At 45.6% G+C, this 13541-nt stretch overlaps 1 protein-coding gene across 1 annotated transcript in view; it reads left to right on the plus strand.

Moving 5' to 3' along the window:
• ANKDD1A (ankyrin repeat and death domain containing 1A) overlaps window positions 1-13541 on the plus strand; it is a 61884-nt gene that overhangs the window by 32133 nt on the left and 16210 nt on the right. The window contains exons 10-15 of the mRNA XM_011968079.1: window positions 3161-3259; window positions 4508-4606; window positions 5998-6093; window positions 8764-8968; window positions 11195-11326; window positions 12671-13373. Of these exons, the coding sequence (XP_011823469.1) occupies window positions 3161-3259; window positions 4508-4606; window positions 5998-6093; window positions 8764-8968; window positions 11195-11326; window positions 12671-12756 (717 nt within the window). The 3' untranslated portion in view covers window positions 12757-13373. The remainder of the gene's footprint in view (window positions 1-3160; window positions 3260-4507; window positions 4607-5997; window positions 6094-8763; window positions 8969-11194; window positions 11327-12670; window positions 13374-13541) is intronic.

Genomic DNA, 13541 nt, shown 5'->3' on the forward strand with positions numbered 1-13541 from the left:
CTTGTAGTGCCGGAAAGTAAAGGTGTGGTGGCAGGTGCCTGTAGTCCCAGATACTCGGTAGGCTGAGGCAGGAGAATGGCGTGAACCCGGGAGGCAGAGCTTGCAGTGAGCCGAGATCATGTCACTGCACTCCAGCCTGGGTGACAGAGCAAGACTCCATCTCAAAAAAAAAAAAAAGAAGAAAATATGCCCAACTGATTTTTATTGAAGATGCAAAAGCAATTCAGTGGAGGAAGGTTTGATAGCCTTTTCAACAAATGGTACTGAAGCAACTGTACATCCACAGGCAAAAAATGAGCCTCAACTAAAACCTCACACCTTATACAAAATTAACTCAAAATGGATCACAGACTTAAATGTAACACTACAAAGCTTTTAGAAAAAATATAAGGAGGAAAATTTTTGGATCTAGGGTTAGGCCAAAGAGTTCTTAGACTTGACACCAAAAACATGATCCATAGGAGCAAAAATTTGATTAATTGGACCTCATCAAAATAAAAAAATTTTGCTCTGCAAAGGATCTGTTAAGAGGATGAAAAAACAAGCTACGGACCAAGAGAGAAGATTTGCAAATCACATGTCTTACAAAGGCTAGTGTGTAGAGTATATAAAGAACTCTCAAAACTCAAGGTAAAAAAAAAAAATGGGCAAAAGACATGAATAGACATTTCACTGAAGAGGATATACAGATGGCAAATAAGCACATGAAAAGATGTTTAACAGCATTAGCTATTAGGGAAGTGTAATATGATATACTATGATATACTACTTTTTGAGATATAGTACATTTTGAGAAATACATTATGATATACTACTTTTCAGAATGGTTAAAATTAACAAATTATGACAAAAATATTTGACAGATGGGAGACAGCTTTAGGTAAGAGGATGGTCTCCACCGTGCACGGTGGGGATAGAATGATAGATAGATAGATAGATAGATAGATAGATAGATAGATAGATAGATAGATAGATAGATAGATGGATGGATGGATAGATGGATGGATGGATGGATGGATGGATGGATAGATGGATGGATGGATGGATGGATGGATGGATGGATAGATGGATGGATGGATGGATGGATGGATGGATAGATAGATAGATAGATAGATAGATAGATAGATAGATAGATATATTTTTTTTAGACATAGTCTCGCTCTGTCGCCCAGGCTGGAGTGCAGTGGCGTGATCTCAGATTATTGCAAGGTCAGCCTCCCGGGTTCATGCCATTTTCCTGCCTCAGCCTCCTGACTAGCTGGGACTATAGGCGCCCGCCACCAATCCCGGCTAATTTTTTGTAATTTTTTTTTAAGTAGAGACGGGGTTTCACCGTGTTAGCCAGGACGGTCTCGATCTCCTGACCTCGTGATCCGCCCGCCTCCGCCTCCCAAAGTGCTGGGAATACAGGCGTGAGCCAATGCGCCCAGCCTAGATAGATAGATTTTTTAGAGACAAGGTCTCACGCCGTTGCCCAGGTTGGAGTGCAGTGGTAGGATCATGGCTCGCTGCAGCCTCTTCCTCTTGGGCTCAAGCAATCCTCCTGCCTCAGCCTCCCAGGTAGCTGGGACTACAGGTGTGCACCAGTGTGCTCAGCTAATTTTGTTTTAAATTTCTTGTAGAGACAGGGTCCCACTATATTATCCAGGCTGATCTCGAACTCCTGGGCTCAAGTGGTCCTCCCACCTTAGTCTCCCAAAGTACTGGGATTATGGGTGTGAGCTACCACACCTGGCCTTGCCATTTCTTTATGTCTTCTTTTATATCCCTAAGTGATGTTATATAGCTTTGGTTTACCTTTGTCTTATTCATTTCTGATTATATCCTTCATAATTAGTTTATATTTTTTGGCTGTCATTGTGACTAGAATATCTTTTTTAAAATTATATATCATTTCTCGTAAGCATTCAATACAAGAATGCTACTGAAGAGTATTTTTGTCTTCCACATAACTTTATTCTACTAGGATTTTTGGCGGGGAAAGGTGTCCTAGTCCATTTTGTGTTGCTATAACTGAATACCATAGACTAGGTGACTTATAAAGAATAGAGATTTATTTAGCTCATGGTTCTAGAGGCTGGGAAGTCCTAGAACATGGTACTAGCCTCTTGTAAGGGGCTTCCTGCTGTGTTGTGACATGATGGGAGGCATCACATGGTAAGACAGAGCAACTGTGCAAGCTCTGTGTAAATACATAATTACATGTCTCAAATAATTTTTTGTTCAAATCTTCTTTTCTAATACTGATAACACTCCATACCCACTGGCCTAAATTAGTAATGGCAATAATGGGCATTTTTGTTTTATGTGTGTGTGTATTCTGTTCTGTAACCCTTTTATAGCTCAGTACATGAAGATGTTTTCCACAATAAGTATTAGTTTCTAATATCAATTTTATTGGCCTTGTATTATTCCACAGTATGTGTGTCACTATATCACCTAGAGAGGAGGGAGTATCCCCTCTTTGTCATTTACTCAGGGGGCCACAGGAGACTATTGAGGATGGTGTCTTCCACTGTTGAAGGAGAGTTGAACTTGGAGTGAGGTATCTTTTCTGGTCCCAGCTGGCTCTCTCATTCATTCATTTTCTACACCAATAGTTATCAGGTACTAGGTACCTAGGTACTGGGGGTGGGGACGCAGTGGGAGTAGAAAGTCCAGTAAGACATAGTTCCTATTAGCTATGTATCCTTGGGTAAGTGACTTAAGTTTTCTGAACTTCAGTGTTTCTGTTTGTAAGATGAAGATACTAATAAGAACACCATCCCTATATACTTCCTAGGTTGATGTGTGGATTAAATGAGATGTCAGAGAATCTTCAGGTATTGTTGCTAGGAGGGACCATGGCAAACCTCACTTGCCAGATGAAGAGTAGCAGAGAAGGGAAATGACTTGCCCGAGGTCACATAGTGAGTTCCTGACATAGCAGGGTCTCACCCTTGGGTCTTCAGACTCTCACCCATCTAGAGGATCAGTTTGGAGCTCCAGGAATTCAAGCTTTGGGACCTTAATTGCCTAAGGCCATCCATGTCAGCCAAGAAGCTAAAAGGGCCAAACCCAGAAGCACTATACCCTTCCCTCCTCCTGTCCCCAGCACCAGCCTGGAGCTGGGCAGTCCTGGGAGGGACTCGTCGATTGATCCGTGTATCTCCTCCCACAGCAGGGTGCCTCTCCTCTGCACCTCGCTGTGAGGCACAACTTCCCTGCCTTGGTCCAGCTCCTCATCAACTCTGACAGTGACTTGAATGCCATGGACAATGTAAGTGGCTACAGAGACCTTCTGGGCCCCAGGGAGCTTCTGGAAACCCTCCCAGGCTGGCAGGCTTGGCTGTGGTCTCCTAGCATGGCCCAGAGTTGAGGAATTGCTTTTTTTTTTGTTTTTTGTTTTTTTTTTTTTTTAGCTTTTAAAAGGTAATTTAAATAGTTGTTGAAGGGAATATCATTTTGTTCATCATTCCCCTCTTTTGAACATTTTGGGTGTTCCCAAGTTTTGGCCATGATCTATAACATTGCAGTGAATATCTTTTTACATTCAACCTTTTCCTTTCATTGCTTTTTTTCCTTAGGGAAAATTCCCAGGGCAGGGGTGACTGAGGCAGTCTTGTGTAAAAAGAGGCCTCTGGGCTGGGCGCGGTGGCTCATGCCTGTAATCCCAGCACTTTGGGAGGCCAAGACGGGCGGATCACGAGGTCAGGAGATCGAGACCATCCTGGCTAACACGGTGAAACCCCGTCTCTGCTAAAAAAAAAAATACAAAAAATTAGCCGGGCATGGTGTTGGGCGCCTGTAGTCCCAGCTACTTGGGAGGCTGAGGCAGGAGAATGGCGTGAACCCGGGAGGCGGAGCTTTCAGTGAGCTGAGATAAAGCCACTGCACTCCAACCTGGGCAACAGGGCAAGACTCCGTCTCAAAAAAAAAAAAAAAAAAGAGGCCTCTGAGTCCTGAAGCTGTGATCAGTAAAGAGCCCTTTTAAATCCTGTCCCCACAATCTACTCACCAACCACATAATTCTCAGTACCAGCAAGGGCATGGCTTACAGAGCCACTGGGAGTCGAAAGCAGTTTGGCAGAATATATCATATACCTTTAAATGGTATGTATGAGCACTGCTGGGAACTGAGCCTTGAGAAACATATTAAAAGCTCATGCACAGAGATATTCACTACAGTATTATTTATCAGTCTTCACTTTGAAAATGGCCTCAATATTTAATAATAGGGAAGTGGTTAGGTAAATTATGGCACAGACACAAATAGGCTATTATGGAGTTATCAAAAATGGTGTTTATCAGAGTTTACAGTACACAAAAAGTGTCATGTTGGGGTAAAAAAAAGATGTAAAATGTACATATAGGATGATCTCATGTATGTAAAACCAATAAACTGAAAACATTCTGCATTAAAGAAAAGACTAGAAGAAATATACTAGGATGATTGTGGGGGTTGACTTAGGGTGGCGGGCCACCGCATGTGCTTTTCACTTACCTGTTCCCTTGGCTTCTCCCCTAGAGGCAGCAGACGCCCCTTCACCTGGCTGCAGAGCACGCCTGGCAGGACATAGCAGAGATGCTCCTCATTGCTGGGGTTGACTTAAACCTGAGAGATAAGGTACCTCTGCTTACAACCCACCTCGCCTCAGGCTTTCATGGCTCCCCCTTTGCCAGAGACCCTGCTACGAATGCCCCCTCCCTCCTCCCTCTCAGGGTGTTCAAGGACTGCCATCCCTTCTATACCAGCTCAAATGCAACCTCCTCCAGGAAGCCTTCCTGACCACCTTCCCCTCTCTCTACTAAGGTCCCTCAGCCTTGGCCCACCCCTCTCTGGTATAGGCCTGTGAAATGATTGCTTTCTCCTTTATGGCCCCCATCAGACTGTGACCTCCTGAGTCACTTGGTAGGGTTGGGGAGTAGAAGTACTGCCCACAGTACTGTCCAACAACCCCCACATGTGGGACCGGTTTTGGGGAAGCTTCCCAGCTCATTGTGACAGCTATTTCTGCAAGTGCTAGTTGTCTCAGCAGAGCCGAAGATTTGGTATGAGGCTGGGAGGTCATAGGTGTATTGGGAGAGGGGCACCTGCACATGTGACTTGGCGAGGCCAGCCTGAGATGGTGTGGGGTAGAGCTGGGGGCCAGGATCAGATCCTGAAGCTGGACCTAGGAGGGGGCTCCCTGCTTTGAGCTAGGCACCAGGGCAGCTGGCCAGATGGGAAGGGGAGCTTCCCTTCTCACTGCAGGTCTGTGGAGGTAACCATCTGGGAGGCCTGGAGAACAGGAGGCCCGACGGGAGGTGGGCAAAAGTGACATGATAAACCCAAGCCCTCAGGCCGGGCGCGGTGGCTCACGCCTGTAATCCCAGCACTTTGGGAGGCGGAGGCGGGCGGATCATGATGTCAGGAGATCGAGACCATCCTGGCTAACACGGTGAAACCCTGTCTCTACTAAAAATACAAAAAAATTAGCTGGCTGTGGTGGGGCGCCTGTAGTCCCAGCTACTCGGGAGGCTGAGGCAGGAGAATGGTGTAAACCCGGGAGGTGGAGCTTGCCGTGAGCCGAGATCGCGCCACTGCACTCCAGCCCAGGCGACACAGCAAGACTCCGTATCAAAAAAACAAAACAAAACAAAAAAACAAAACAAAAAAAACCACCAAGCCACCATCTCTGGGCTCTGGTTTCTTCATCTGAAAAGTGGGTGGGAACCCCTATTTCACAGGGGATGTTGAAGAGTTAATGAGGGCTCAGTTTCATAAGCTCTAAAGCTTCCTGATTTCTAAAGAAACATAAGAGATGGTCATTGGAATTATTTATTGCTATTGCTTTATTCTATCTGTGACTTTTCCATATCCCCATCATGCCCAGAAAACCAGAAAACCTTTCTGCTCTCAGTGTAGACTGCTGGAAAGCACTTCTTGTGGGCAGAAGGGTTTGTGCTCAGTGCTAGAGGCCCTTTTGTATCCCTTCTGTAGAAACTCTGGCTTCTCTTCTTGCCTCTTAATTGCAGCAGGGAAAAACCGCCCTGGCAGTGGCCGCCCGCAGCAACCATGTCAGCCTGGTGGACATGATCATAAAAGCTGATCGTTTCTACAGATGGGAGAAGGTACGGAGGCCTCACGCTTGATCTTTCCTTATTGGAAAGGGAGTGATTTTGGCTCCAGATGGAGCTGGCTTTGAATTCCAGCCCTGACCAATTCTGGGTCCCTCAGGCTCCAAGTGGGTGATAATCACCACCTTGTATGCTACCACAGTTGTTTGTGAGGATCTGGTGATGGGCAAGTGTCCACACATGCTGAAACAAGGCAGACTGAGGTCCATGCCAGCATGGAGATACTGCTGGACACTGCTGTAGCGTCCAGCTGACGAATGCATGCATTCATGAATGCATATGGACATGTGTGAAAAAGAGATGGCAGGTGGTTCCATCTCATGCCATCTCCAGGTGATTGAACTGCTGCTTGGGATGTTATGCTCAGGCAACTTTCTGAGCCAGAAGTAAGTGTGCTGGGATTGATTAGCAATGTCTCCTGTGGACTTGGGACAGAGGAGTGGCAGAATGTTGCTATTCCAGTTAGCAAATGGAGGTAGGGAGTTTTCTGGTGTCCTTGGGGGTTGTTTTTATATACAGAAAATAATTTTGCATTTACTTCAGTTTTCAAAGTTAATACAGATGGTCCCTAATTACAATGGTTCAGCTTATGACTTTTCTACTTTATGATGGCACAAAAGCAATACACATTAAGTAGAAACCGTACTTTCAGTACCCGTATAGCCATGCTGTTTTTCACTTCAATATAATATTCAATAAATGACATGAGATATTCAACACTTTATTACAAAATTGGCTTTGTGTTAGATGATTTGCTCCACTATAAGCTCGTGTAAGTGTACCGAGCACATGTAAGGTAGGCTAAGCTAAACTACGATGGTCTGTAGGTTAGGTAGATTAAATGCATTTTCAACTTTTATGAGATATATATATATATATATATTTTATTATTTATTTATTTATTTATTTTTTGAGACAGAGTCTCACTCTGTCACCCAGGCTGGAGTGCAGTGGTGCGATCTCTGCTCGCTGTAACCTCCGCCTCCTGGGTTCAAGTGACTCTCCTGCCTCAGCCTCCCAAGTAGCTGGGACTGCAGGCACGTGCCACCATGCCCGGCTAATTTTTTTGGTATTTTTGGTAGAGACAGGGTTTCACTGTGTTGGCCAGGATGGTCTCGATCTCCTGACCTCGTGATCCGCCCACCTCAGCCTCCCAAAGTGCTGGGCTTACAGGTGTGAGCCACTGCGCCTGGCCAATTTATGATATTTTTATCAAGACATAACCCCATCATAAGTTGAGGGGCATCTGTATTGAATCTGCTAAATTACACATTTAAAAACCTAGTTTTTCCTTAAACTTTAAAATTCATTTGATAAATCTTATTATTCTATTTATACAACGAGTAAATTTTTCCAGTCAGTTTCAGGGAAATCTTTTGAGTAATATTGGGTCCTGTGTTTAAACTCAGTCAAACTACCTTAAACATTGAAACTGAATAAATAAACTTAACATAACAGATTTTCTTTTTAAGCACTTCACATGCTTCTTAAATTCTTAAACTATCCTAATAAGACCATTAACTAAAACTAGAAATAATCTCAAATATCTTAAACATTCCAATGTGGTTTACAAACTTAGTAAACTGTTATCCCTTTTAAATAAAAATCACTGTTTCAAAATCAATTGGTAGATAAATTTCAGTAGGAATCATAAGATGTTCTCCCACTGATATGCTAGATTCCCTTAAATATTACGACCCCTTTACATACAACAGATTATTCCTAAATATAATCCCAAAATGTGAATACTGAGGGTTGGACTAACTGATTCATCTCTGTGCTGAGTACTAAGCCACTTCAGGCTTTACAGGTCCTCACCACTAAGGCAGTGGCTGCATGTCAGAATCACAAATCCCCCCTGGACCCCCAGGCCAATGCAGGTAGAATCTCTGAGGTGGGGGCCACACATCAGTGGTTCTTAAAGTTCCCAGATGGTCTCAGTGTGCAGATAGGGCTGAAAACACTGCCCCAGGGGACCAGTTTTTAATACCCCAGGTGAGAACCAAGCTTCACCTCACAGTGATTGCCAGAGACTGTTGACCATGACGTAAGCTTTGGAATTGCAGACACCAGGGTGATTTTTTTCACCCTGAACTTAACAACCAGAACTCTGCATCCATTCCCTTTAGAGGGCCTTAGGCTTCTGTGGGCTTCATGTATGCTACGATAGAATTCTTTTGTAACCTCTAATTTCATTGCCTGCTTTGCTAGAAAGGATTTTGTAATCCTACCCTTTACTGCCTATTGTGATTCAGCAAATCTGATACCTGCCCTGCCTGGTTTTGGCCAAAGCTTCGGAGTACTTCTGCCGACACCCATGCTCTAAGAACACAGGAAAGAGCAGGTGACCGGAGAAATTTGGAAAGGCTCCCCGGAAGTGGCACATGGGTGGTCTTTTGACTATGACAATAAGGTTGAGGGGCAGGAAGGTGAGCAGAGGAATTCCGGGTGGAAGAACAGTGGGAGCAACTTGGGTTCCAGAGGTCAACGCAAGGCATGGAGTGAGAAACCAGAAGAGAGGACGTTAAGCCCCTGGCCTTGCTGACTCCAGCTCCCAGGCTCCCCAGCAGAGGTGGTAGGAGGGTCATAGGGGCCTTGGCTCGGCATTGTCCCTGTCTGGGATCATGAGGGAGAGCTTCTGCACTTTTGGAATCTGCCCCACAGGACCACCTTTCATGCAGGGACCTCAGTGACCCCTCTGGGAAGAGCTTGTCCTTTAAGCAGGACCATCGGCAGGAAACACAGCAGCTCCGTTCTGTGTTGTGGCGGCTGGCCTCCAGGCATCTGCAGCCCCGTGAGTGGAAGAAGCTGGCATATTCCTGGGATTTCACGGAGGCGCATGTCTACGCCATCGAGCAACAGTGGACAGGTAGCACCTTGCCTCTCCTCCCTCCAAGCAATCAGTGGGCGGAGGGGTGGGGCACCTGAAATGTGTTCAGTTTTCTGGGCTTCAGGGGAAAGAGCCTGTGCAACCCACAGCCTGGTCCCAACACACCTGGTGCTCTGTCCCTCCTCCAGTTCTCCGCACAGGGTACACACTCTGCCTCTCCCTCCCCATTGATTGTGAATTTCACATTCTTCACCAATCAGCCCAAACCGATACCCACTGTTTACACCTAAACTAAAACCATTCTTGGTAAAAAGAAGAGGGCCTGCTGTTGTCACTATTATTCAACATCTATATGGAAATTTTGGCCCTGGCACTAAGGTATGAAAAGGAAATAGAAATAAGGAGTGTAAATATGGTAAAGGAAGAGAGAGACTTATTAATTTCAGATGGAATATTTAATATACATAGGACGCCCAGAGGAATCAACTAAAAAAAATCTTAGAATTAATCAAATAATTCAAGGAAATGGCTAAATATAGAAAATATACTAACACCACAGAACCCCTATGAACCATTGTTAAATGGGCAAAAATTATATATAGAGAATCTTTTAAAAGAGACTCCATTTACAATGGTGTGTGCGTTTCATCTGGAAAACCTAAAAGACAAATACAGATGACACATATGAATAAAACAATAATGGTTCAACTCTAAAAGATGATTTGTGTAAACGGAATGACATTCTGTATTTGTGGCAAGAAAAAGTATCATACAGATATCAGTTTTCCCCAATTAGATTAAAAATTGGATCTAATTTTAATCAAAATAGGAGGTTTTTGAAACTTGAAGTATTCTACAATTTGAAAGAATAAACAGGGATGTAAAAGTGAACATTCTGGGGGAAAACAATAAAGGGGATCTAACTCAAGCAGACTCAGCCTTTTATAAAGCCAAATTAAAATTACATAAAGAGATACCTGGATCAGGCATGGTGGCTCACGCCTATAATCCCAGCACTCTGGGAGGCCTAGGTGGGGGATCACCTAAAGTTAGGAGTTCGAGACCAGCCTGGCCAAAATGGCGAAGTCCCGTCTCTACTGAAAATACAAAAATTAGCCGGGCATGGTAGTGGGCTCCTGTAATCCCAGCTACTCGAGAGGCTGAGGTGTGAGAATCGCTTGAACCTGGGAGGCAGAGTTTGCAGTGAGCTGAGATCACACCACTATACTCCAGCCTGAGGGATAGAGTGAGACTCTGTCTCCCAAAGAAAAAAAAAAAAGAGATTCCTGACACAAAAATATGCAAATTGATCAGTGGAATAGAGCAGAGTTCCAAAGTAAACGCTGCTGCAGATAAGAACTTTCATATATGATAAAGAAGCACTTGTACATTACAGTGGTGGGGGCAGAGATATTTAACAAATGGTGTTGAGACCGCTGGGTCAAGCGGAAGTGCCACCACACCAAGGGCAGCACCGTGAGGACATGCCTGCTGAGGGCCCCAAGAGGGATATGGAAGGTCAGAGGGGCAAATGGAGTGACCTGGACCTGATGGGTGTGGCCCAGCATCTATCTGTTTCCCCAGCACAGGAGAGCCAGCTGAATCACAGCCAGCCAAATAGCATGTTAACCCCATGCCGTGTGGGCAATTATTTTCCAAACATGGTTGTATGTTGGAACCACCTAGGAAACTTTAAAACCATTAAATGCCTAGACTGCACCCAGACCCAGGTACATGAGAATCTCTGGGGGTGACATGGGCCCTAGGTGTTTCCAAGGAGCAGCTGAGTCTCAGAACCACCAATGCAGGGGAAAGAGCATGGCCAGCTCCGTCTCTGACTAAGCTGTATTCTCATCTGTAAATCAGGACCACTATCATGCAAGACACAGATTATTTTGAGCAGCCAGAGAGGTGAAGTGTACAGTTTGTGCATCATGGTACTACAACGATGAATGTCAATTCTTTCTCCATTCAGAGTGACACCAACAGAGTGTATAGTGGGTGTTCAGGAGAAGGCCTGGGGCTGGGGAGGTTCTAGAGACCAAGACACAAACCCTTCCCCCTCCATCTGAGAGGCTGCTTCTCCACTCCCCTTACCCATCTCCAGGCTGAGCTTGGCTGGAGCATGGAGAAGGGCCTTGGAGGCTTTTGGCCTCTTTCCCACCTGGGCATGTTCAGGAGGCGGTGCAGGGTGGCATAGACAGGCGTTCTGGTCAAGTGGCCCCATTGGCTCTTTCTCCCTCTCTCCTCCCTCACTGTCCTCAGGCACCAGGAGCTATCAGGAGCACGGCCACCGAATGCTGCTCATTTGGCTGCATGGTGTCTCCACGGCTGGTGAGAACCCCAGCAAAGCACTGTTCGAGGGCCTTGTGACCATTGGCAGGAGGGACCTGGCTGGTAAGAGCGTACTCTGCTGGGTTTCTTCTCAGGAGCTGGGTGGCCCCCACTGGAATGCAGCAGGGCCCTCCAAGGGCTGCTCAGACAAGAATGCTGTGATGCTGGCTCTGGGCCTTCCAGATTCCTACCCCTAGCCCTGCCCCCTTTTCCCTTGGGCAAACAACAGTGCCTCCTGGCCCTGGTGTTGGCCCAAACTGAACCCTATGACCTTCACAGCCCCGGGGCCAGTGATGCTGTCCAGAATCTCTTGCTTACCAGCCTTCTATATACCTTGATATTTTTTTTCCATTTTGGAATCAGCCACCTTCGGACTTCTTTTTCACAAACATTAAGACATAGGAGCCAAAACTGACTTAATATGAGTTGAACCAGTTAAATCAGGTCAAATAAACCTTCTGAGGTCATCACAACTTATTTGAGTATGCCAATTTCAAAAGCCTGATTTGGGATTCAGAGTGTTCTGTGGAATCATCAGACAAGCAAGATAGAAGGTTCTAGTACTAACCCCTCGTTAAAAACAAAATCAGCTCATGATGAAAAGCCTTAAACGCTGTGATACCCACTGACGTGGTACATGATGGGGCAACCACAGAATGGGGCACTAGGCCGTCACTGACAGTTGTGAAGGCTCCATTAGTTATGAGGCAACGAAGAAAACCAATCCTGACATATTTCTAGCGTATTGCTGAGGGAAATATTTCTAGCATATTATTGAGGGAAAAAAGGAAAGGACCCCCCCCTCCCAAGCTGCTATAGGCCAGGTGGAAAAGCTAAGAGTCATTTCAGGGTAGAGGGATTAGGGACGCTACCTTTCTTTCCCCAAAATGTTCTTAAATATAGTTGTTGCATCTTCTTTTAACACAAACTCTGGCAGGCAATTAAAACATAAAACCAGTCCTGTGAGGCAGAGCTTAGGCAACAGAGGAAGTAAGGTTCTTGTTTTTAACAGAAAACATCAGGAAGAAAGCAAACGCAGCCCCAAGTGCCCCCAGGAGGTGCACAGCCATGTAACGGGGGGGCCAGACCTTCAGGCACGTGGGACCTCAGCGTGTGGAGCCACCTGAAGAGAAGATGACCATCATTTAAGGGCTTTTTAAAAAATCACTGTTAATGGACCTCCAACTGATTCTACTGAAATGCAGAGTCATGCAGAGCCCAGCAGGCAAATGTTTGTACAATGATCTTTTTCATGAGAATGGGTCCAAGGGCCTGTTTCGGGTTTTGTGGGTTATTCCGTCCCACAGGTATGGTCCTTTGGAGCTCTTGGAGTTCTTGGCACACTTTCTTCTTCTTCTTCTTCCTTTTTCTTTTTTCTTTTGAGACAGAGTCTCACTCTGTCGCCAGGCTGGAGTGCCGTGGTGCGATCTTGGCTTACTGCAACCCCCGCCTCCCAGGTTCACGCCATTCTTCTGCCTCAGCCTCCCGAGTAGCTGGGACTACAGGCGCCCGCCACCACACCCGGCTAATTTTTTTAGTAAAGACGGGGTTTCACCGTGTTAGCCAGGATGGTCTCGATCTCCTGACCTCGTGATCTTCCCCAGGGATGGGGCGTTCCATCTTCTGCCCTGTCCGGGAGAGTAGCTGTTTGCCACCTGAGGCTGTCGTGCACCTGAAATGTTGGCTAGAGGGACTGAGAAGCTGAAATTTCTTATTTCTCATTATTTGAAATTGTAGGCACCCATGGCAAGTGGCATCCATGGTGCTTGGCTTTGAGGTGCCAGGCAAGCACAGCTTGTTGTGGGGCTCGGCTACACCAGCAGGGGGATGTGTTTCTGGGGAAATGTGGCTCTGGAAGCTTCACGGTTTCCTAGAATGTGGAAGATATATCTGTGCAGGATAGAAATCCTGCCCAGAGGCTGTTTCTGTCTCATTTGAGCTCTCTTTCATGTGGCAGAGCTGGCTGTGGCCAGTGTAGGAGCCTACATTTGAGAAAAGCTTACCTCAAAGTTCTGCATTGAGCCTGAGACTGGAAAGGAGATAGAATAAAACAGCTGACAGGGGCTTTGGCGGTCACACATGCCTGATGGGGTGCACAGGGCCACCGTCTCTGAAAGGTAATTTGGCATTATCCATCCACAATATACTTTTATCCATTGGTCCAGCAATCCTAGTCCTAGGAATTTGTCCTACATATAAACCTGTATGCATACAAAATGACAGACATACAAGGTTATTACTTTGAAAAAGCAAAAGATTGGAAACAAACCAAGTGACT

Source organism: Mandrillus leucophaeus, unplaced genomic scaffold (assembly GCF_000951045.1).
Source record: "Mandrillus leucophaeus isolate KB7577 unplaced genomic scaffold, Mleu.le_1.0 Scaffold12, whole genome shotgun sequence".
Classification (NCBI taxonomy): domain Eukaryota; kingdom Metazoa; phylum Chordata; class Mammalia; order Primates; family Cercopithecidae; genus Mandrillus; species Mandrillus leucophaeus.